The 25,576-nt window shown below is 46.6% G+C and overlaps 1 protein-coding gene across 6 annotated transcripts in view; it reads right to left on the bottom strand.

The window, feature by feature from the left end:
- Positions 1 to 641: 641 nt before the first annotated feature.
- Positions 642 to 25,576, bottom strand: part of ACBD4 (acyl-CoA binding domain containing 4) — a 30,740-nt gene continuing 5,805 nt past the window's right edge. The window contains exons 2-11 of one of the 6 annotated variants that reach the window (XM_060282339.1): positions 21,658 to 21,796; positions 18,475 to 18,595; positions 16,409 to 16,493; positions 15,625 to 15,745; positions 12,199 to 12,339; positions 9,909 to 10,003; positions 8,505 to 8,616; positions 3,784 to 3,950; positions 1,735 to 1,788; positions 643 to 948 (exon numbers count right to left, since the gene is read on the bottom strand). In XM_060282339.1, coding sequence (XP_060138322.1) covers positions 838 to 948; positions 1,735 to 1,788; positions 3,784 to 3,950; positions 8,505 to 8,616; positions 9,909 to 10,003; positions 12,199 to 12,339; positions 15,625 to 15,745; positions 16,409 to 16,493; positions 18,475 to 18,595; positions 21,658 to 21,742 — 1,092 coding nt within the window. In that variant the 5' untranslated portion in view covers positions 21,743 to 21,796 and the 3' untranslated portion in view covers positions 643 to 837. Of the gene's footprint in view, positions 949 to 1,734; positions 1,789 to 2,557; positions 3,951 to 8,504; positions 8,617 to 9,908; positions 10,004 to 12,198; positions 12,340 to 15,624; positions 15,793 to 16,408; positions 16,723 to 18,474; positions 18,597 to 21,657; positions 21,797 to 25,576 lie in introns of those variants that run through there. The other 5 variants (XM_035134843.2, XR_009558514.1, XM_060282341.1 and 2 more) reach the window with 5 other exon arrangements.

Below are 25,576 nucleotides of genomic sequence, written 5' to 3'. Positions count from 1 at the left end.
TCTGCGGATAAATGTATGATATGGGTCGATTCCTCGTGGTCAAAGGCCAGAGTCCAGATTCTGGAACAGATTGTGGGAGCCTGGCTGCGATTGCCTTGAATTTTATTTCCAGGTGGCAGGACAGACACTGCACGGCCGTGACCAGAGTGTTCCTTTTTCTGATCTCACTTGGTTGAGAACGGAAGGGCGGGCAAGTGGCACAAGGGGCACAAAAGCATGTTTTTATGGGGGGGGAGTCTTTAGTTTGCATCGGCGCTCCCACGCCTTTTGAACCGAGAAAAAGGAGAAGAGGACTGCAGTTTCTTTATTAGCACCCAACTATTTCCCTCAGCTGGGAATACTTCAGGTACCCTGAGTTCAAAAAAACCCACCCCCTCCTCTCCAGGTAAGGGAATTGCGGCAAAAAAGGCCCACCCCTTGGATTAGTTAACACAAGCCCTGCCTGCCTGCCCCCTGCCACAAACCCCACAGTTCAGAGCCTTGCGAAGTCTTGTTTGATTGCATGTCGCCTGCTCGAATTGTCAGCGCCAGCCCCGGTTTCTCCTTGCGTGCGACTGAACAAGCCCCGTGGCCCTCAGTTTCTTTTTGCAGAGATGCCCCCCCTCCCGCCCTCACTTCCTTTATTTAGCACCACCCAAATGTGATTAAATATCTCTCCCCCCCCCATCCGCTCGCCACCCACCGGCACCCCAAGATTGCAGCATTGGGGTTAGGCATATCCCAAGGTGCGCCCATCCCTGGTAGACCGGAAAAGTTGCCAAGCGTCCAATGTTCAGAGTTCAAAAGTGCCAGGACTTCTTTGCTTTTTTCCGAGGGGGTTTGTTGTCTTTGTGCAATTCACCTCTTCTGCCTCTGGAAATACCAATGCAGCCATTGGATGATGAAAGGCCAAGCCAGCAGGAAAAACCAGGTGCGAGGAGACAGCTGTGCAGGCCAACCTGGAGGTTCCTGGGGAACGAGAGAAGAGGGTGCGGGTAAAATCCTGGACTGGATTGAAGGGAAAAGCACTGCGGGCGGAATGGCACCTGCTGCTGCTGCTTCCCAGCATGCAATAAGGAGTCCTGCTTTCTCTAATTGGCTTGCATTATTCCAATTAACCAGTTAGGCGAGAATGCAAGTTTGATTTGGTTAATAAGTGGGAGAAATCAACTCGTTCATCGATCAGCATTTCCCTGCTGATTAACAGGTTGATGGCCAGCAGATCCAGGCAGGTGGGCTGCTATTTAGGGTGGTCAAAAAAAGCATTTTACACATGCCCAGAGGCACACTCTTCTTTGTGATTACTTCCTGTTTTTTGTTTTTGTTTTTTGTTTAATTAAACCAACCCACATAGATGCTTGGTTGCATCCAAATGACAAAAGGCAGGGACTGCACTTAAGAATACAGTGGAACCTTGGTTTATGAACACCTCGGTTTATGAATTTTCGGTTCACGAACGCCGCGGACCCATCTGGAACGGATTAATTCACTTTCCATTACTTTCAATGGGAAAGTTCGCTTCAGTTTATGAACACTTCAGTTTATGAACAGACTTCCGGAACCAATTACACCCATGCTTCGGGTTAAGTACGCTTCAGGTTGAGTACTCCGCGGACCCGTCTGGAATGGATTAATCCACTTTCCATTACTTTCAATGGGATAGTTCGCTTCAGTTTATGAACGCTTCAGTTTATGAACAGACTTCCAGAACCAATTGTGTTCATAAACCAAGGTACCACTGTACTTGCCACATACCTTTCCATTGTGCAAGGAAGTTGGCCGACAAGGATTCAGCATCGATGTGTGGCCCTGAAAGGTAGAAAAATCATGATGAGCATAGAAGCCTGTGCACTTTCCCAATCGTATGATCTTTCAAAGGGGTTTTCTAAGGCCAAAAAGAGTAGCATGTAAATATTTTTTAAACGAAAAATAAAAGGATCCTTGGCAGTTTTGCACAAAGTTTCATAACTCGTGCTGCCCACCATTAATCTCGCTGTTCTTTCTCAGGATTAGTATCCATTTTTATTTTACCAAAAGAAAAGAAAAGGTGTGAATGTATACATTGCATTGTGAGCTTTTGTGGGGGGTTTTCCCCCCCTTTTCTGAACTGTTTTCTAATTTTCCACTAGTCTTTTCAGTTTCTTATGGAAATATTTTCCTAATGTTTCCTCCTCCTTTTGTTATACTGCTGGTATACTGCTTTTGTTATACTACATCCTCTTGTATTTCAGCAGGGCTGAAGGGGACATATACACGTGGCTGTACAAAAGTTTGACAGGATCAGTGCTTTCCCCCCCTAGGGGAACGCATACCCATAAACATTTTATGAATCTAAGTTTGGCCTCATTCAGGGGCAGTGCAGTATTTCAATATGAGTAGGAAAATGAGAGTACCCCTAAACATTTTTTTAAAGAAAAAAAGCACTGGACAGGATCATTACAAGAATGATAACAGCAAAGCAACAAGATTATACTGCGCGCCCCTCCCCATGAAAAGAGACAAGCAAAAGTGCAAGGTAATCTGGGTGTAATAAATAGACTCGAAAGGCATTCATTTTTTTAATAAAAAAACAACCAACCCCACAGTTGAACACCTCTGGACAGTTCCACAGCGAACGCCGTCCCAAAGAATTTGTGTGGAACACGGTTAAGGCCATCTTCACTGAACAGCTGCACAATGAAGTTAAACAGATACAGGCCACAAACCATAAAATCCAGAATGGATAAATAAAGCTCTTATTTCCTAGCACTGAAAGATTTAACTCTTCTTATTGGCTCCAACTAAGTACAACTGCTATAGCACAAAACCTATATGCGTAGTAATGTGTTGCTCAGGGTTAAATAACCGCTTCCCTGAGTTACTATCGCCATAACGTGGAACCTGATAGCCAGAAAACCTTTGCCTAAAGATTCTGAAACTTTTAATTGGTGGGAAAGAGAGTTTCTCCGTTAACAAAAGAGCCCAGATCTTCTCCACAAGGGGGGCTGTTTGAAATTTCTAAAACTGGGCAGTTTGCTGCTGCTGCTGCTGCTAATAATAATAATAATAATAATAATAATAATAATAATAATAATTTGTTATTTATACCCCACCCATCTGGCCGGGTTCCCCCAGCCACTCTGGGCGGCTTCCAACAAAACATTAAAATACAGAAATCAAACATTAAAAGCTTCCCTAAACAGGGCTGCCTTGAGATGCCTTCTAAAGGTCTGGTAATTGTTGTTCTCTTTGACCTCTGGTGGGAGGGCGTTCCACAGGGTGGGTGCCACTACCGAGAAGGCCCTCTGCCTGGTTCCCTGTAACTTGGCTTCTCGTAGCGAGGGAACCGCCAGAAGACCCTCGGCGCTGGACCTCAGTGTCTGGGCAGAACGATGGGGGTGGAGAAGCTTCTTCAGGTATAATAATAGAGAATCATTAGCAGTTATTGATCCTATCAGCCAAAGATCATCAGCGAGGGGGACAAAGGCAGGAGGTTTCAGAGTCTAGGTGCAGCCACTGAGCAGGCCCTGTCTTGTGTCCTTGTGCAGCACAGAGGACAATTTCCCCAAAAGATAATAATGCACAGGCACCCTTGTATTGGCAAAGGTGATTTTGGTTTTAGGAAGTTCCTTGTTCCCAGATGTGCAGGAAGATCCACTGCCTGATGAGAGCTAGGGACTCTTTTAAGTTTTTATACAGTGCACATAATGCATCCACAATGCTTTGCAATATCTCAGAAAGTTCCCTCCCCAGCTGCTCTGAAAAATCTGTGCATTTATTTATAAAAGAAACAAACGTGTCTCCCCATCAGAACGGGCAACGTGCCTGGAAAGTTGCCCGGGATTCCAGGTAGCCGAGTCTCTCCATCACTTTCTTCATGTCCTCCTGCAAAGCTTGAATGGCGCTCATCACCTGCAGGTCCACGTCTCGCTGGATCACGGCACCCGCACTGCTGCCGAGACCCCTCTCGCCGGTGGGGACGGTTTGCGGAACTGTAACGTGGGACACGGGAGAAAGAGATCAGACGAGATACGGTATGATTTAAAGGGGCGGAATCTTAAAAGGCAGCGGCGCTCAAATATAATCCTAGAAGCGAGAGTTGATTTCTAAAGCGAGAGCTCCCAGGCCTCAGAAGTCACACCCATTCCAGATCTACACATGTGCGTGGGTGGTGCTGGTGGTGGGGAAAGGATTAAGTCCTCTTGTGGATCAGGTATTGCTTAAGTGCTCTGATCCTGCTTGCAAGTTTCCCATGAGGATCTGGAAGGCCACCAGTGAGAAGGCCACTGGCAGGCTCTCTTTTATTATGTTCTTATCTGAATGGTTGTGGTGTCTTGATTAGAGGAAGGAACATGAGGAGATCATTGGTGGGCATCCACTTGATTGTAACCTTTTTCTTTTATCAGAGTCACTCCCCTCGTCTATATGCCACCAGGGCTTTCCATTGCATCAGAACCGATGACAAGCAAGTCTTAGTTTCTAAAACGAGAGGTGGTGGAATTCAAGCCTGCCAGGAAATGGCTCCTTTTGATTTATTTATTTTTTAAAAAAACTCTTGTCCACAGTCCCTAATTTTTGGGATAAACCAAGTAATAATAATAATAATAATAATAATAATAATAATAATAATAATATATTATTCATACCCTGCCCATCTGGCTGGGTTTCCCCAACAGAATACAGATTAGAACCACGATAAAACATCAAGCATTAAAAACTTCCCTAAACATGGCTGCCTTCAGATGTCTTCTAAAAGTCAGATAGTTGTTTATTTCCTTGACATCTGAAGGGAGGGCGTTCCACACCATCGAGAAGGCCCTCTGCCTGGTTCCCTGTAACCTCACTTCTCACAGGAGGGAGGGAACCTCCAGAACACCCTCAGAGCTGGACCCCAGTGTCTGGGCTGAATGATGGGGGTGGAGACGCTTCTTCAGGTATACTGTAGTGGGCCGAGACCATTTAGGGCAGGCATAGGTAAACTCGGCCCTCCAGATATTTGGGGACTACATCTCCCACCATCCCTAGCTAACAGGACCAGGGATGATGGGAACTGTAGTCTCAAAACATCTGGGGGGCCGAGTTTGCCTATGCCTGGTTTAGGGCTTTAAATGTCAGCACCAACACTTTGAATTGTGCTCAGAAACAGTTGCATGCAGTTGCAGAAGATTTCAGGTTTGGTCCCTGCCGCCTCTAGTTAAAAGAATCTCTGAGAGCATCCCTGGAGAGTCACTACCAGTTGGTGCAGGAAGCGGTCTGACTCAGTGTGTGCTTAGCTTGCACATTCGCTTTCTCAGAGACCACTCATCAAGGTCAGGAGGTTTTCTCCATTGCCACAGATCTCCTGGAGAGTTTTTCATCAGGGGCATCAAGGATTGTCTCATCAGGGACTCAACGGTGAATGGTTTCAGGCCGGCACCCAGGGCCGGCGTGTCCATTAAGGCGAACTAGACAGTTGCCTAGGGCGCCAAAATGGAGGGGGCACTGGCACGACGGGGAGCGCTGCTGGCTTCGCAGGACTCGCTCGGCCGCGCAGCCGCTACACCCCAACGCTACCTATCAGGATGGGCGGCAGCAGCGGCGCCGGTGCAGCCCAGGCGTGCCCGGAGCACCGAGGGCAGCAGCGTGGGGAAGACACGTGGGGCGAGAGCAGCCCCTTCCCGCGGCGTGTGCGCGCCAGAGCCGGGCCTTTGGCTCCAGGCGCCGTCACTGCACTCTACTTTTCAGGCAGGCGGGAGCAGCTGCTGTTGCACCCGGTCCGTGGCTGAAGCCCGAGGGCGGCCAGAGCAACCCAGCGGTCGACGTCGCAGGTAAGCGAGAGGGGCGCTGGGAAGGGGGTGAAGGCTGGGCCAGGCCCGCAGGGAGGAGGCAGACACTCGGGGGGGGGGGCACCAGAAGGTGATCTCGCCTAGGGCGCAAAAAAACACTAGCACCGGCCCTTGCCGCTCTCTCCTGGTGTAAACAAGACACCATCTTTCCTGAGCATATGTAAAGGCTGGGCGAAAAGGGCCCGTGCTAGGCAGCATGAAACCCTGCTGGAAAAGTTAGGCCAAACTTCTGTGAGGAACACAGAAGGAGAAGAGGGATTGGGGAATCGGTGGAGGCAAGGCGTATGGCCCACCCATGCTATGCAGCCCTATCTTCACAGGTATGTTACTAATTAACCTCTGAGCAGATGAGAAGAATATTCCAAGATAGTAGAGAGTTGCTATGGAGGGGGTGGATGGGAAAGCACACAGGATATTTCAGCGCTCTCAGAAAAAAAGATCACGAGGCGAGGCTAGAATCCATGCTGCCCGTCTTAAGCAATTTTATCGTGGGCAGCAAAACTTGGCTCCTGGGCATCAACTTCTCTGGATCCGGCCATTTGCAACATGGAGAAGCACCTCCAAGATGGGCCATTTAGAGAGGCATACAAGCACTCCAAGCAGATTTCCTTCAGCGGTTATTTTTTTTAGGGTGGTACAGTCAAACCTCAGTTCCTGAATGGCTCCATTTTGGAACGTTTCGGCTCCCGAACACCGAAAACCCGGAAGTAAATGCTCTGGTTTTTGAATGTTTTTCGGACGTTGAATGTCTGACGCGGCTTCCGCTTGAGTGCAGGAAGCTCCTGCAACCAATCGGAAGCCGCACCTCGGTTGTCGAACGTTTTGAAAGCCGAACAGGGTTCTGGGACTGATTATGTTCGACAACCGAGGTTTGACTGTACTGTACCACGTCGTCCCAAGGTGGTAAATGGCCTAGAACAACTCTTTGATGCCTCCACACCATGTGCATGCCAGTCACCATTTTGGAGATAGTTCCTTTTGTCACTACAGACATTTTTTGTTTTCTATTTTAAAAGGCCAGATAAATTGTCACTTTATATGGCATTAATCGTGTGAGTGGACCTTGCAGGTTTGTTTTCCTTTACCAAGAAACAGCCATAATGCAACACGCATGGGAAGCGTATCAAAACATGGCAAATTTGATGTGACTCTGTTCCCTTTAATTAGCTAAAAAGGGACCCCTGACCATTAGGTCCAGTCGTCACCGACTCTGGGGTTGTGGCGCTCATCTCGTGTTATTGGCCGAGGGAGCCGGCGTACAGCTTCCGGGTCATGTGGCCAGCATGACTAAGCTGCTTCTGGCGAACCAGAGCAGCACATGGAAACGTCGTTTACCTTCCTGGAGCAGTACCTATTTATATACTTGCACTTTTGGGCGTGCTTTCGAACTGCTAGGTTGGCAGGAGCTGGGACCGAGCAACGGGAGCTGATCCCGTCACAGGGATTCGAACCGCCGACCTTCAAATCAGCAAGCCCTAGGCTCAGTGGTTTAACCCACAGCGCCACCTGCGTCCCAGTTAGCTAATTAGCTAGACCCATGGTAATGAGACTATGTCCAGGCCCCGCATTGGTGTGGATATTCAATTGCATCTTAAGTGACTTGGGAGTGTCCATAACATTTCGTGGGCTCCACGTACACCAAACTCCGTAACCTGTTGAATGACTGGCATTTCCAGTTATGTTTGTTATCGTGGTTACATTTTTGGAATCTCAATATAACTCTTTATAACAAAATTGCCATGGGGGGAAGGGGCTAGCCTCCATTGGAAGCACAACACTGGGTGAGGGGGCTTTAACCCAGGCATCCCCAAACTGCGGCCCTCCAGATGTTTTGGCCTACAACTCCCATGATCCCTAGCTAACAGGACCAGTGGTCGGGGAAGATGGGAATTGTAGTCCAAAACATCTGGGGGGCCAAAGTTTGGGGATGCCTGCTTTAACCCTTTGTCATAATCCAGATCAAGTCTCTTCTCTACCCGCCCCCCGCGCAAAATGGAGGCTTCCCTCCTGGGCCAATAGAAGACCCAAGATGCGTGTGACGAGTATTTGGATCATGGTAGGAGTTAAAACAGTTTTACAGAACCCTATAATGCCTTCCTGCTCAGAGAACGAGATGCCCCCTTTTCCTGCCTTCTGCTCCCATGGCTCACCTTTCTCTCAAAAGGTTTGTTTCTGTTATGGTGGCAATTGTATAGCGCCAACTTTCCTGGCACATCTGCCAGCAAAAACTCCTGCTTTCCTTCGAGACCTGGGACACTGGGACACTGCCTCACAGACTTATTTCAGGATCAAATTGAATTAATTACACTATCTCACTCAGACCTTGTGGTGGCCCCGGCCTGTATTTTGAAAATAAATAAATAAATAAATGAACGAATTCCTATGCCCTACAAATAACCCAGAGGTGCATTTTAAATAAAAGCACACATTCTACTCATGTAAAAACACCAGGCAGGCCCCACAAATAACCCAGAGATGCATTTTAAATAAAAGGACGCATTCTACTTATGTAAAAACACGCTGAGGAGGAGGAGGAGGAGGAGGAGGAGGAAGAAGAAGAAGGAGAAGGAGAAGGTGGAGAAGGAGAAGGAGAAGGAGAAGGAGAAGGAGAAGGAGAAGGAGAAGAAGAAGAAGAAGAAGAAGAAGAAGAAGAAGAAGAAGAAGAAGAAGAAGAAGAAGAAGTATTTTTAAGTCAAAACGTTAGTTTCGCATCTATACCACCTTTGTTGGGTTTCCCTTCCCTGGTTGAAGATGCTGAAGTCTTATATCCAGTCTTCTCTCCACTCTGAATATTGTTCAGGGGGAGGTTTTGCATGGCTGATAGCCTCCTAACCTGCAGGGGAAACGAGAGAGGGATTGAAATCGTATGGGCATGCCTAGACTACTCCCCTCCCGGCTCCGTTCCACTTTAACTGTCATGGCTTCCTCCAACGGATCCTGTGACAATGGAGGTGCTGATTGTTCACTGCAACAGAATTATCAAGCCTTCCTTCCGCAAAACTACAATTCCCAGGGTTCCCTGGGGAGATGGAAGGATTGTGCCCCGAGGGACTGTTTCTAGTAATAGCTCTGAGCTGGACGTCATAATAGTTTTAGAGCTGTTGTGGCTTGAATTACGGCAAGGCAAAAAGGCTCAATGTTTCCTAACAGGGTTGGCAAATGTGAGCCATTTCATTCTTCGCTAGGAAAGTATACCAAAGGTCAGCCGTTAAGGTGATGCATTGTGTTCCATTATTTTAAGACTAATGGAAAGTATTGCTTTGTCTCTCGTTGGTCACAGCCTTTCTCCGTAGCCGCTGAACTGTAATGTAACAAATTTGGCCGCAACGTTCCATGCCCATCAGCGAGGGACCTGGCATAATTTTTTTTCCAAAAAAGCAAACCTTTCACACCTAAAATAATGATTAAACACAAAAAAGTGGCGCCCAAATTAGACGTCACCAGCAAAAGCTCCGAAGACTCCAGCAGCATCCAATAGAAAGGCAGATCGGCAGGGTAGGGAAAATCACACAAATAACCCACAGCAACGCGTGGCAGGGCCAGCTAGTAAATAATAAAATTGTTGTTGTTGCTGGACTTGAGTAAGTTTTGTTTCAGTCTTATCAATATTCCCAAGTCTGCAAACTTTGCCTAAATCAGTATGTTTTCGAAAAGTTTTTTGTGTGTGCAAATTTTACCATAAATTTATTTTTTTAAAATTAGCTACTTCGTTCAAAGCGGCTCTGGTTTGATTTAGCAGCTCAGTACATTCAAAGCTCATCTTAAAACATGATTGCCCAAATCTTCATGGATTAGAAATTCTGCATAAGAGATTAAACTCTCTTTTTTTCCTTTTTGGTATTTTAATTGTATGTTTATTTTAAAACATACAACTTAAAATACTAAAAAAAATAATAATTGTAAATTCTTCTTGATTTTACTGTTTTAACTTTGGTAAACTGCTCTGAGGTTGGGTTTTGTTTTGTTTTTACAACCGGGCAGTGTATAATTTTTATTAAATAAATATAATTAATTAACAGGAGCATGTTTGTACCAAAAGAAAATCTAGATGAGATCTATCAAAAAGTAAGGAGAAGGCTCATAGTTAACTTCACAATTACCTCCCACCCCATTAGTCATCATCACCTGATCGGGTTCCACATGTTCCAGGCTGTCACAGAACACCTCGCTCTCCGAATCGCTGGGCACATGACTGCTCTTGATTTCTTTGTCTGCAGGGCCTGGACAGCAAGATAAAAAGTTATAGCTCAGAAATGGAAGTACAGAGAGGAGTTTGTGCAAGCTGTCATATGATTGCAGTATCCAAATGCCCAGGTGTGTGTGTGTGTGTGTGTGAATTTTTATATACATTAATATTTGCATTAATCCATAAACAAATTCAGTATCTTTATAGGGGTTCTTCCGACCCCCGGACTTCCCCCCCCCCGCCTCTCCCTGGTTTTCAATAATTATCTCTTCTCTTTTCTGCGTCTAAATACTTTTATCCAATCTATTAAATCTCTTTTTAAATACCCTTTATCAAATTATATTAAAAGTGCTGATCCAATCCTGCTAACGTTTTTAAGTGTTTACAGTGCTCCTTCATATATTCTATAAAGTTAATCCATTCTTTTTAAAAATTTATTGTCCTCTTGGTGTTCAGATGTGAAAAGAGTGTGCCTTGGAAGCCTCCATCCTTTGTTCTCAATATCTGACCCATGATATAGAATATAAAAAGGCCAAGAAAACCAGGTGCGCATATTCTGATCACATTCCCAAATGCATGCTAAATGCAAAAACAAGGGGCTTCATATTTCTTTAATGCTATAGTGGGTTTCACACACACACACACACACACACACACACACACACACACACACACACTGAACTGGGTATCTTCTGTAACACTGACTAAGAAGGTTTTAGATCTGGGCTGCCTAGTAACTCAGATTCAACATTTCATCTGATTCGCAAAAGAGAAGGAGAAAGAGCTTTGCTTTGATCCCACTGCTTAGGCTATGTGCAGCTCATGAAGCCTCAAGAATCAAACTATGCTTCAGTGAACCAAGGAAATGGCACCAAAACTTAGAGCAGGGTTTCCCAAACTTGGGTCTCTAGCTGTTTTTGGACGATGCTGCTGCTGCTGCTGCTGCTGCTGCTGCTGCTGCTGCTGCTAATTTATTATTTATTCCCCGCCCATCTGGCTGGCTTTCCCCACCCACTCTGGGCGGCTCCCAATAGAATATTAAAAACATGATAAAACATCAAACATTAAAAACTTCCCTAAACAGGGCTGCTGTTAGGTCACAGCCCAGTATACCTGAAGGAGAGTCTCCACCCCCATCGTTCACTGAGGTCCAGCTCCGAGGGCCTTCTGGCGGTTCCCTCACTCCGAGAAGTGAGGTTGCAGGGAACCAGGCAGAGGGCCTTCTCGGTAATGGTGCCTTCAGATGTCTTCTAAAAGTCAGATAGTTGTTTATTTCCTCGACATCTGGCGGGAGGGCGTTCCACATGGCGGGTGCCACCACTAAGAAGGCCCTCTGCCTGGTTAAGAAGGCCCTCTGCCCAAGGCCGTTTAGGGCTTTAAAGGTCAGCACCAACACTATGAGTTGTGCTCAGAAACGCACTGGAAGCCAATTAAGGTCTTTCAGGACCAGTGTTAGTGGTCTCGGCGGCCACTCCCAGTCACCATCATCCCTAGCTAGAAGGATCAGTGGTCAAGGATGGTGGGAATAACAGCTGGAGAAACCCTGACTTAGATGTTGAATTTTTGCATATCACGTTGGGGGAGGAAGGATGGCGGGGGCTCCCACTCCCAAATCAACCACTTGTTTCTCAAAGTGGGAATATTAACCAGCTTGGGCTCTGTCCATACTTGAACCCTAAACTGATTTTAAAACTGGTTTAACCGACATTGCTTCTCTAGACACCTGGGTTTCTTTTCTTTTCTTAAAGCAGAGCTACCAATTTGCACATAGAGATCCTTACCGCCAACACAGGTTATGTCGAAATACACCCACAATCATAATAATAATAAAAGACAACCTCTACTTCCTAAGCAAATTAGTTCCCAACATTCTGTCCCACTCGAATGTGATCAGGGAACACAATACCCTTGAACCAAAAGGAGCAGGCATAATTCTTAATGGCTGGTACCATGAACAGCAGGGAGCAGGTTACCTTAGTTCCCACCTCCAATGGTTTGCCTGAGTGCATCTCTTATTAGCTTCCAGAACCATGGATAACGTTTCCCTATAAGAGTGAATTACAAAGTGGGGGTGCTTTGGGGGACACCCGAGGTTACTGCAAACCCTGTCTGCTAGCTCTGACACTACACAGCTTGGCCATCACTTCCTGGGATCCTGCAATCTGTTCAGAGTTCATAAATTGCAGGAATTGCTGCAGGATTAAAGCCCTTCCTCTGCACACACCCCACCTGTCATCATGGTTGGCATTTTGCTAGAATATCTGTAAATCTTGCCTGTTTGATTGCACTCTCCGTGTTCTGGTGGGATGTTCTCGGCTAGTCCCCTTAAAGAGCCATTGTGGAGCGGGGCAGACTCTGAGCCCGTTTTCACTACAAAGAGAAGGGAATGTTCATCAAATCTGCCCCTAAGGTCTGGGTTATTCTCCTATGATCCTCTGTGGCCTTTTAAAGACCTTTGGTGCCGTCTTTTCATTTAAACACGAGAGCATCAACACCTTAAAGTTTGCTGGTTACAACACAAATAATGGCACCCCTCTTTAATCCCCAAGGCCATCTCAAGATTTTAAGGTGATGACCACAACAGACCACCGAATTATTTCCATCGAAGTAGGGTCACCTAACACCAACCACCTGTCAAAATGGCCTATGGGGTAGGATGGATTACGTCAGGCATCCCCAAACTGCGGCCCTCCAGATGTTTTGGCATACAACTCCCATGATCCCTAGCTAAGAGGACCAGTGGTCAGGGATGATGGGAATTGTAGTCCAAAACATCTGGAGGGCCGAAGTTTGGGGATGCCTGGATTAGGTTAAGATCCAGACCACTGGATTAGGTTAAGATCCAGACCCCAAGAAGCATCTGACCTCAGAGGAGACGACCTCTGCATTTCTGAATGAGTTACTCTCCAGGGTAAACCGCTTCCACCCCAACCAGGGCAGGTGATTTTTGTTTGTGACTGAACGAGTCACAATACCTCGATGCGGCAGACTTACCCACCTTCGAATTAAAGCCGTTTACAGCAGTGGTGGAGAGCCTGTGGCCCTTGAGGTGGTCTCAAACTCAACTCCCATCAGTCCAAGCCAACATGAGCAATAGCTGGGAATATTGGGAGCTGTAGTCCAGGAAGGTCCACAGATACCCCAGCCCTGGTTTAGAGGATCAAATGTCCGGAGTAGTGAATCATTTGGAGATACAGCAAGCAGCCTCCACCGCAGATCATTTTGAGATCATAGGAGCCTTTGATTATTTAAATTCACCACCAGCAGTGACAAACACACATACAGTTTTGGAAATATTGCCTGTCCTTTTAAGCCATTGTTTGAGCTTGCCTGGCCCCTGCTCAAGTCAGGCTAGCCTCCACCTTTGCACAAACAGGGGCAAGCTCTCCCCAGGGATATATACCTGTAAGCGTTGACAAAAGAACCAGGATAATTACACAAAGCTACTTCTCTCCCATAGTGTGTGCATCCGGACACACACTTGTCATTTCCAAGGGCCTTTTCTAGGAGCTGTTAGTGCCTTCGGTGGGGGGTGGGGGGTGGAACGGAACAGGAGGGCAATGAAAAAATAGAACCTGCCTGTTTCTCTCAACATCTTGATTACAATGGACTTTGCAGTCAATGAATATGATCAACTCCCCCTAAGATAAAGGAGCTGAAGTTCAATAAAAACCGGATTAGCATTCCTGGGAGGCTTTTGAGCTAAACCGTAACTCGGATTTGAGGGTGTAGGCTACAAATCCAGCTAAAATATTTAATCTACCACCAAATGGCAGGCTCCATATAAAAGGCCCAGGAAGAGCAACTGGTTTGTTTTTTTCTTCTGTGAGGCTAGATCAGGCATCCCCAAACTTCGGCCCTCCAGATGTTTTGGACTACAATTCCCATCTTCCCTGATCACTGGCCCTGTTAGCTAGGGATCATGGGAGTTGTAGGCCAAAACATCTGGAGGGCCGCAGTTTGGGGATGCCTGGGCTAGATCGAGGTTTCCCAAACTTGGAACTCCAGCTGCTTTTGGACTACAATTCCCATCATCCCTGACCCATAGCTGCCAAGTTATCCCTTTTTTTAAGGGAAATTCCCTTATGCTGAATAGGCTTCCTCGTGAGAAAAGGGAAAACTTGGCAGCTATGCCCTGACCACTGGTCCTGATAGCTAGGGATGATGGGAGTTGTAGTCCAAAAGCAGCTGGAGACCCAGGTTTTGGGAAACCTAGGTCTAGATGAAACTGCTAGCTCAGATGGCCCGTCTGCGGTAGACGGCAAGTAGACGGTTCTTATGTTTATGGCACAGTCCACGAGGAAGTTCTCTTGCACAAGCTTTGCTGCAACAAATTCCACTATCAGATACCAGATACATATTCCACTATCAGATACCGTTCCACTATCAGATACCAGAATCCCTGGGTAGCTGCCGCGGTCCCAAAGACCAGGGCACTGGTGGCTGCCTTGAGCTCCCTTGTCCCGGTGGATTTTTAAACGGCCATTTAAATTTCCCACAGTGCTCCTGCTGTAAAGTGCCACTCTGGGGCATTGTGGGAAATTTTAAACCGCGGCTTTGAACCGCCTGCTGCTCCATGCAAGCCCACAGCAAAGGGTCCGCCAACAGAGGAGAAGGAGCGCTGTTGGGCAGCACTTTTTGAGCCTGGAGCTAACCCCAATGGCAGCGCTGTCATCTCCACCAATGACCCAGGCAGCAACAGGGCCTCTGTTTACACTGTAAGAAGAGTGATAACAACTGGGAGGTGGGCCAGATCTTTTCGATGGGGGTGGGGAAGTCAAAAGTGATCTACAGAAGAGCTGCCCACGCCAGGATTTAAGAATGAAACGGGCAAGGGGAGGGGAAGCTCCCGATTTGCATCTCGCACAATGTAGACTGCAATTCAAACCCCTTCTGCTGCCCCAAGTTTCCCTGTTTTGCCTATTCAGAGAAGGAAACCCAGCATGCGCTGAATTGCCAAGTCTTCTTTTTTTCGCCTCTCCCTGCCGACAAAAACCCTGGAGCAAAGTTGGGGGCTGGGGGCTGTCTATACTGCCCAAACCCTAAGCAGGTCCAAGCAGGTTGGACTGCTTCGCTCCCAGCTGATGAATGCAAATTGGCACCTGAGAAATTTCAGGGAGGGACAAGGATCGGCTGAGATTAGGGATCCCTTTTCCTACAGTTGCAGGGCTAAAGGATGACCTGAAAGCTGTAGGAAAAGGGATCCCTAATCTCAGCTGATCCTTGTCCCTCCCTGAAATTTCTCAGGTGCCAATTTGCATTCATCAGCTGGGAGTATATCCAGCCGAGACTCCCTTGCTGCGAGATTCCCCTCTCAAACACGCTGAGCAAGCTCCCTATAAAAAAACACACTTTACAGCAGGCATCCCCAAACTGCGGCCCTCCAGATGTTTTGGCCTACAACTCCCATGATCCCTAGCTAACAGGACCAGTGGTCGGGGAAGATGGGAATTGTAGTCCAAAACATCTGGAGGGCCGAAGTTCGGGGATGCCTGCTTTACAGAGGCCAGATTGGATGGAAGCATCTGCAAAGCTCGTATAGGCTGTGTGCAAGAGGAGCTGAGAAGGTGATTTCCACATTCTTATTTTAAAAAACACACACATCGTAATAGCTGGAGAACCCACCCACCCCTCTGTCACCTCTAATGGACATACCTGCTTTCTTCTTGAAGAAGGAGTCGGGGGGCCTGGGCATATCGTGTATCACTTCGTAGAGGGGTTCGAAGTATACGAACATGTCCTCCGATGACTCATCCAACGGCACGGTGTTGATGACCTGCCAGAAAGTCCTAGAGAGGATCCCGGGTGGTACAAGAACATTCCCTGGGATCCAGCGACCGGTCTGGGTGAACCTGGTGATGCTGCAGCAATGTTGAAGTCTGGACCTAACCTGCCCCCCCCCCCCGGATCGAGGACCACCGAGAGTCCCACATAAGGGCCTCCTCTCGAGCAAATTTTCTTGCAGAAGTGTAAACTTAACCCCTTCTCACTTGGATTTATTTTACAACATTGCCAGCGGAGTATGTTGCTGCATTTATTTAGAGGATTAGAAACAGAACTCAGCAATGTCTGTCAGGAAGTCTAAATACCAGGCCCGGTGGTTTATGCATTTTAAAACATCTCTCAGGGATCTCAGCTGTGATTTCACTCTGAATCTCACAAACATTTGACACGTTTCAAAACGACACAAAACTTTGGTTCTGTTCAAAAACCCGCTGGGTTCCTTCATGCTGAACTCCTTCATTTCAGCTCTCCGAAATCCCCTACCCACAGAGATTTGTTCAAGCCCAAACCCTGAGGTGCCTTCCTTGCCATTTCTGCCGTTGAATCGCTGTTAGGGTTCAGCTACAGCCTACTCATATCTCATTGTAAGGAGTTTCCATGGCGACCCAACCAGGCAGACCAGGCCTGAATGAGGAGGGTGTTCCCCATTTCCTACCTTCTGAGCAGCCTTCTTCATCTCTGCGATATAAGCTGCCATGGCTTCCATTTTGGTCATCTTCCCCAAGCTGTTCCATGCATCCCTGCCCAAAAGCCAAACATAACCTCTTACCTGGGGGACAAGTGCTTAATTTTGGGAAAGAGTTCACACCAGCCTGAAAGTCGGGTTCCCTGGGACGCCAGAGGCACTGTGGGATGCAGGTGGCGCTGTGGGTTAAACCACAGAGCCTAGGGCTTGCCGATCAGAAGGTCGGCGGTTCGAATCCCCGCAACGGGGTGAGCTCCCGTTGCTCTGTCCCAGCTCCTGCCCACCTAGCAGTTCAAAAGCACGCCAAAGTGCAAGTAGATAAATAGGGACCGCTCCGGCAGAAAGGTAAACGGTGTTTTCGTGTGCTGCTCTGGTTTGCCAGAAGCGGCTTAGTCATGCTGTACGCCGGCTCCCTCGGCTAATAAAGTGAGATGAGCACCGCAACCCCAGAGTCGTCCGCGACTGGACCTAATGTACAGGGGTCTCTTTACCTATTATTCTTGCGATTACTCAGTGAGTCTATGCATAACTCAGAGTATTTTTTACTTCTCGTTTTGATTAATTTAAAACAGGCATTCCCCAAACTTCGGCCCTCCAGATGTTTTGGACTACAATTCCCATCATCCCTGACCACTGGTCCTGTTAGCTAGGGATCATGGGAGTTGTAGGCCAAAACATCTGGGGGGGGCGCAGTTTGGGGATGCCTGATTTAAAACATTCACTTTCCCATATGTCCCAAACAACACACACACACACACACACACACACACACACACACACACACGGCATGATAGCTCAGTTGGTAGAGCATGAAGCTCTTAATCTCAGGGTTGTGGGTTCAAGCCCAATGTTGGGTGAAATATTCCTGCATTGGAGGGGGTTGGGCTAGATGACCCTCAGGGTGCCTTCTAGCTCTATGATGCTAAGAATTCTATGTCAGTTTGCATTTCTTAGTGCAGAAAGTATTGATCTGATGTGTAGAGACCTTCCCTACTCTAATTAATTCAAGAGGGTTCTGGAAGCTTCTGGAAGCTTCTCTGTGTGAAAGAAGCAAGCAGAAGGTTCATGATGTTTGGGTTATTCCTTCAGAGAAGCTGAGTACAGCTGATTTAAACTGATTCTCTTATCTCTTTCTGTGAAGGTCATGCTGACTATAAAAGTCCAGAAGGAGCCTGAATTTCACTTTCTCTATGTCTTTTCCTTCTGGTGTGGTGTTCTGTACATAGTATGCTTAGGGTTAAGATTTAGACTTATTATAAGTTATTGCAAGTTTAAGTTAAGTCCGCTGCAACTGGATTTCTTATGGACAATGCCAATCCTGAATGTATTGGATTTGTGACCATTATGCTCATTTATGAAATACAATTGTGTCTGGTCTATTTTGGGGGGGAATCCTGCAACGTGTTTAAGTTTTTACTCTGCTAACTATACACTGGAATCTACTCTGGATCAATGCTGAGTAGAATTCAATGACATTCTATGATTTCCACTATTTAAAAACGGTATGGTTATTTTATTAATAAATAACAACTGGCCATTGTAAGAACAGAGGCTACCCAACCAAATGACTGTTTGCAGTTCTTAAGGGAAACGGCTCGGTATTAGCTCCTGCTCAGAACAAAAGGCAGGGCATTTTTCCAAAAGTAGGGGGCCACTGCAATGAAAGCCCTGCTTCTCATTTTTACAGTTTTAATCCCTTGCAATAAGGGCGTTTTTCTTTTGTTTTTCTCTTTCGCAGGCAGTACTTGATCACCTGACTGCAACTTGACACAGGCAAAATACAGGGAGGCGTAAGCCTTTATGGATCAAAGCCAGCATCTAAAATTAAGCGCATAATTGCAACAGTTGCCAGTGCAGTTGGAGCAATACTAGCTTATCCCCATGCCCATCAGATAAGCAGCAGTACAGTACTTTGCACCAGCACTGCAAGGCTGGGTCCATTTGTTGAAAACAGGATCAGGGGCTAATTTCAAACAAAGCCTCCTTAAAGGCAGTGCTAAGTTCTGAAAGGAGATGTTGGTCCTGGCCTTTCTTACCATTTATATCTGCCAATAGGGTCCCAAAACCCCGGCCTGGGGATCTGGCACCGACCCACCGTGGCTTGCTTGTAGTAGCTGTAGAAGCGTAGCATTTCTTCGTACGACGGTCGGTAGGCACCTGAGAAAAGGGGGAGGGGATGGTCAGAATCACCCGCAGGAAAAAATAATTTGAAATGTGTAGGTTAGCAGCATCACATATTTTTTAAGAGGCCCACGCAATTATGGTACCTGACCTGTTTCCGGTTCTGGAAGAACGCTAGGAGACAAAAGCAGGTTACAATACACACTGTTTAGGGTGAGATGATTGCAGTTTATGAAATGGGTCTGCTCTGGGACATTTCAAATCTCGAGAAATGACAATGGCTTTCAGCCTAGAGGGCTTGTACGCCAAAAGAAGAAACATGAGGGGTGCGCCGTCTCTTTTTCCACAAATATAGTCAGCTATGGCCAGTTTGATTTTACACGCTTGTCAAGATTATTGGGGTTGCGGCCTGCCCCATTGTTGCAGGCGAGATTCCAAGGGGGCCAGGCACTTACCGAGGGTTTGTGTTTTCTTTGGAATGAGGGACAGCGGAGACTGTGGCGACTTTAAATATGGGTTATTCACCTTTACCTTACACCCTGAGCCTATGATGGAGGTGTTCACAGCATGAACACCCTGGAGGATTTTGTTTCTCCCATAGCCGCAACCTTGGATTCCAGCAGAAATCAACTGCTGGTTTTGACCTATAAAGCTTTAAACGGTTCAGGACCGCAATACCTCAAGGACTGCCTCTTTCCATATGAACCTACCCTGAGATCATCTTCTGAGGCCCTCCTTCGTGTGCCTCCTTGAGAGGTCCAGAAGGTGGCAACACGAGAACGGGGCCTTCTCTGCAGTGGCTCCCCATCTGTGCAATGCTTTTGCCTGGCACCTTCATTATACACCTTTAGGCGCCAGGCAAAAACGTTCCTTTTAAACCAGGCCTTTGGTTGATCCGATTTACCTTCTATGCCCTTTAAAAATGTGGTTTTTTTGGGGGGGGCTATTGGGTTGTTGTTTGTATTTTTATTCTGTATTTTGTGGTTTTATATCTTGATTTTAGTCTGTGAACTGCCCTGAGACCACCGGGTATAGGGAGGTATATAAATTCAATAATAATAATAATAATAATAATAATAATAATGTCTCTCCCTCTATGTCAGTGATGGCCAAACTTAGCCTTCCAGCTGTTTTGGGACTACAGTTCCCACCATCCCTGACCACTGGTCCTGTTAGCTAGGGATGATGGGAGTTGTAGTCCAAAAACAGCTGGAGGGCCAAGTTTGGCCATCACTGCTCTATGGCTTCTGCCTGCAGCCTGCTTCTACCCAGTTCTCTCTCACACAGACCTAAACTCTGGCTTTTGTCTTTCTAACTAACAGACAGTGGGTTTTTTTGGGGGGGAAGAGGCCCACCCATTTGTCCTCTGGCATGTGAGCCACTCCCTTTGTTTATCTTAATGACCCATTGTGCAGGCTCACCTACTGATTCCAGTAATTGAATCTGTGCTGGATCCAGGAATTAGAAGATGAACCTAACCCCCTCCCCCTAAAATAAAACTTACAACATTACCGTATTCTTTATAAGCCACTTACATGCCAAAATAGCTTCTAAGTGGCCTACACTTACAACTATAATTTTATAATTACAAAATCCCTGCACACTAAAACAATTCCATCAAAACGTTTAAAACCCCACATTTAAAACACACAATAAATCATGCCCGTTAAAAACCAAAACAGTCAAAACAATTAAATTAAAGCAGATTGATCAGGAAGTTCAAATTCAGTACAAGCAACTCCCGATTTAGGCGTGTCCAAATGACGTATGATCGTGCACAGCGCCAAACCCAATAGTAGCCCCAAAATGTCATGAAACGGGATGGAGTCGGGGCAGAGCGGGCTGTATTATTATTTGTTTATTAAAAGACTGAGCCTGAACTTCCTGATCTGTTTTATGCTTTTAATGGGCTTGGTAGTAGTGTGCATTTTAAATATGTCTTTTAAAAATGTTTTGATGAAATCGTTATAGTTTGTGTGTATGGATTCTATAATTGATTTTATACTTGTAAGTTGCTTAGAAGCTGTTCTGGCATGTAAGCAGCACGTAGCAGTGGTAGTAAAAAGGTAAAGGGGCCCCTGACCATCAGGTCCAGTCGTGTCCGACTCTGGGGTTGCAGCGCTCATCTCGCTCTATAGGCCAAGGGAGCCAGCGTTTGTCCGCAGACAGCTTCCGGGTCATGTGGCCAGCATGACAAAGCTGCTTCTGGCGAACCAGAGCAGTGCACGGAAACGCCGTTTACCTTCCCGCCGGAGCGGTACCTATTTATCTACTTGCACTTTGATGTGCTTTTGAACTGCTAGGTGGGCAGGAGCTGGGACCGAGCAACGGGAGCTCCATTGCAGGGATTCGAACCGCCGACCTTCTGATCAGGAAGCCCTAGACCCACAGTGCCACCTGGGTCCCTGTGGTAGTAAGTAGTAGTAATTTATTTATATGCCACCTGTGACGGGGTGAGCTCCCGTTGCTCGGTCCCAGCTGCTGCCAACCTAGCAGTTCGAAAGCATGTCAAAATGCAAGTAGATAAATAGGGACCGCTACAGCGGGAAGGTAAACGGCGTTTCCATGTGCTGCTCTGGTTTGCCAGAAGCGGCTTTGTCATGCTGGCCACATGACCGGGAAGCTATACTCCGGCTCCCTCGGCCAATAACGCGAGATGAGCGCACAACCCCAGAGTCGGTCACGACTGGACCTAATGGTCAGGGGTCCCTTTACTTTTTCGTAATAATAATAATATGCCACCAAACAACAACAACATCCATTTATATGCCACTCATATAACTGGGTTCCCCCAGGCACTCTGGGCGGCTTCCAGAACATTAACATTTCAAGCACAGTAAATTGGAATATACCGGTAACCCATCTTGGTGAGGATAGGGAATCAGGGAGTATAACACACCAGTAAGGGAACTATGCAAGCTTCAAACTAAGAATCTAAGTTCCAGCTCTTGAGAATCCCAGGGGTTTTTTTGGGGGGGGGGGTTCCAAAAGAAGTTGCTCTTGTTGTTTTCTCCTTATGCCTGTACAGACAAGCTTGGAGAACGTTGATGTCAGAGGTCTGTAGAGTAACCGGAGAGCATCGCCAAATGGGCTCTCACCATTCTTGGGCAAGCCTTGAATGACACGAACAGCAGCGTCAAACTGCTTCTGGTAATCGGCTTCTTCTTCTTCCATCATCCCCATTGCCGCCGCCAATCTTGGAAGGAAAAGCAGAGGTGCTGAGGAAAGCCGAGGGCTCTGGTGGGAGAAAGGTAAAGAGATTCATTTGCTTCAGGTTCTCAGAGGGACAGCGCAAGGGTGATGAAACCAGCATTCGGAATCCGCCAGCTTGGCACCTGGCAACCCGCCACTTGCAACCAAGTGAAGATGGCGGGGAGCCAGGATGACGGCCGGCGTCTGCACCTTTTGGCAGGCTGGCACACAGCAACTTTTTTTTTTTGCTGCGGTGCTATGACACGAGGCAGATTTTAGCCGGAGCTTTCAGCTTTGTAATCTTGTATGTATGTGTATATGTATATACAGTGGCACCTCGCAAGACGAATGCCTCACGCAACGAAAAACTCGCAAGACGAAAGCGTTTTGCGATCTTTTTGTTGACTCGCAAGACGAAGTTTTCTATGGCCGCGCTTCGCAAGATTAATTTTTTTGCATTTTTTTTGCTTTGTTTTGCTTACATTGGAAAACCGCAAGACGAAATTTTCGCAATACAAAATGACTCGTGGAACGAATTAATTTCGTCTTGCGAGGCACCATGTTTCTCCAAAAATAAGACACCGTCTTATATTTATTTTTCCTCAAAAAAACACACGGTGGCTTATTTTCAGGGGGTGTCTTAATTTTTTTTAAATTAAGTATGGTTAAACTGCCTATCACTATGGCTTATTTTCGGGGTATGGCTTATTTTTGGGGTATGTCTTATTTTCGGAGAAACACACACACACACACACACACACACACACACACACACACACACAGTGGTACCTCAATTTAAGTACACTATTGGTTCCAGAAGTCTGTACTTAACCTGAAGCGTACTTAACCTGAAGCAAATTTCCCATTGAAAGTAATGGAAAGTGGATTAATCCGTTCCAGATGGGTCCGCGGAGTACTTAAACTGAAAATACTCAAACCAAAGCGTACTTAAACTGAGGTATGACTATACACCATATATATATATATATATATATATATATATATATATATATATATATATGTGTGTAGCCTAAACATTCTGGGATGAAACCCAATACAGTGGTACCTCATGTTGCGAACGGGATCTGTTCCGGCGGCCCGTTCGCAACATGAAAAGGCCGCAACAGGAAGTGCCGCATCTGTGCACGGGCGTGACGCAATGCGGCGCTTCTGTGCATGCGCGCAGGTTATGGACGCGCCGAGCCCGGAAGTATCCTGAAAAGACGCAACATGAAGCGGACGTATCATGAGGTATGACTGTAGTTCTTTCAAAGCCTAGTTCTCCCCCCCCCCCCCGCCAGCCCCTATCCAAAGTACAAAAACAGTGCCCAGGTACAATCTTCTCTCTATACAAAAGAGCTCTTAATCCCTGCCTCCACAGACAATTACAGACTCTCCCAGCTCTCATTGGGAGTTTTCCTTTCCTCTCCCAGTTTGGAGAACTCTGGGAGAACTTCACTTTCCTGCCTCTCAGTCACTTTCCTGCCACCCCTCTGCCTCTCTCATGTGCAAGTTGTGGGAATGTTCAGGAATGTGGATGAGGAGATATTGTTTAATATATCCTATCCCCGCTTGCGCTAGCAAGCACAAAACTTTAGCAGAGTAAAACATTCCCCTTTTGCAAAATACACAGCAGAAGAACGTTTGCGCAGGCTTGATTTAAGCCACTAAAATAAAGTGTATTTTCCTGGTATTTCCCCTTTTTCCCTCTTAAAAGAAAAGACACAACACAATGCTCTTAAAAGTATAAAAGATGTTTACTTACAAGCATCTCGAGGTACAGCACACTCAAGAGGTAGACTTGCTTAGTTAAAAGGTAATATATACATTGTGAAGTTCACTTATAAGAAGTGAGACTCCATCTCATCTCTCTCTCTAGGCTGGAGGCCTTGAGGGAGAGACTCACTAAGATGTGTGTAGTCCAAGAGGTCTGGTCCAAGAGAGGGAAAATGGCTGTTTCCTTCAGGATTTATCTGCCACTTCCTCAACTCATTTGCATGTGAAGGAAGAGGAAACTACGCTTAGTCATATCCTCCTCCTCAGTCCTCCAAGTGGACTATCTAGGGATTGTTGTGACTTGACTGCACTTAACCCTTTGCATCCCACAAACCCCTTCTCAGGCAATTCACAACATACACAAAAACATACATAAATAACTTTAATCAACCACCCAAGAGTCCCAGCTTGCCACGAAGATCCTGGAACTTCTCTCTTGGCAGGGGCTTTGTTAGGACATCTGCAGTCATCTGGTCAGTGTTGCAGTAACACATTTCAACAAGTCCATCCTCGATCACCTGGCGTATGTAGTGGTACCTGACCCCAATGTGTTTGGTGCGTGCAAGGAACTTTTCACTTTGTGTCAGCTTCATACTGCTCTGATTGTCCTCCATCAAGCTGACAGGTCCCGTTCTTGGCACGCCAAAGTCCTTCAGGAGCTGATCCAGCCAGGGGATCTCTCTGCAAGCTTCCGAAGCCGCAATGTACTCAGATTCTGTGGACGATAAAGCTACACATTTCTGTTTATAGCTGCCCCATGCAATAGCTCCGTCCCCATACATAAAAACATAGCCACTTGTGGATTTATAATCCTTATTGTCCCCAGCCCAATCCGCATCAGTGTACCCAAGCAGTTTAGGGTCTCTGACAGCTGGCAGTTTTAATTTACAGTCCATGGTTCCCTTTAGATAACGAACAACCCTCTTAACTCCAGCCCAATCATGCTCAGTGGGACAACTTACTTTCCTACTTAGGATCCCCACTGCACTTGCCAGGTCAGGTCTGCATGTGGTAACCAAATACAAAAGTTTGCCGACCGCTGACCTGTATTGCGTGTTGTTTGGCAGCAACTTCGAACCTTGTTGATTCTTCAAGAAGTCTGTGGCCATCGGTGTCGCAACTGGGTGTGCGTCCTGCATCTGCATGCTTTCAATCAGTTCAGTTATCTTTTGCCTTTGGCTGAGTAAGAACGATCCATCCTCTTCTCTCTCAACTTGAATTCCCAAGTAGTATTTCACTTTTCCAAGTTCCTTGACCTCTACTTCCCTGTTGAGGTGTTTGACTATGTCTTTATAGTCTTTCTCATTTGACGTAGAAATTAAAAGGTCGTCAACAAAGGCTAAAATGTACGAAAACTGTCCATTCCTTTGTTTGGTGTACAAGCACTTATCAGCAGTCCCTTGCTTGTACCCAAGCTGCACCAGCATCTCATGGAGTTTCTGGTTCCAAGCCCTCGCTGCTTGCTTCAAACCATAAAGTCCTTTCTGCAGCTTGCACACTAGATGTGCCTCATTTGGTTTAATGAAACCTTTGGGCTGCTTCATATAAATCTGCTCAGAAATTTCGCCGTGAAGAAAGGCTGTCGCAATGTCAATATGGTAAACTGACATTTGCTTAGATGCTGCAATACTTAAAAGTAGTCTGACACTGCTGTATCGAACTGTCGGTGCAAACACTTGATCGTAATCCTCTCCATACTTCTGGGAAAAACCTTGTGCCACAAGCCTAGCTTTGTAGCGTTGCACCTCCCCTTCTGAACCCTTTTTAACCTTGAACACCCATTTACTTCCAATTGCTTCCTTACCAGGAGGTAGTTCTGTGAGTGTCCAGGTCCTGTTCCGATGAAGTGCATCTATCTCCTCCTGAGCAGCTTTCCTCCAGAGACTGGCTTCATCTGGTGGCATCCTCTCTATCTCTTCCCATTTGGAAGGTTCCTGTGGAGACGCCGACCTTGTAAGGTAGGACAGCCGTAATGGTGGAACACCTCTGTTGGTTCTGGATGAGCGTCTGACCTCTGGTCTTTCGACCGCATCAGCTTCCTCATCCTCC

This window comes from Zootoca vivipara, chromosome 13, assembly GCF_963506605.1.
Source record: "Zootoca vivipara chromosome 13, rZooViv1.1, whole genome shotgun sequence".
Taxonomy (NCBI): Eukaryota; Metazoa; Chordata; class Lepidosauria; order Squamata; family Lacertidae; genus Zootoca; species Zootoca vivipara.
This window is presented reverse-complemented; position numbering and strand designations above follow the sequence as displayed.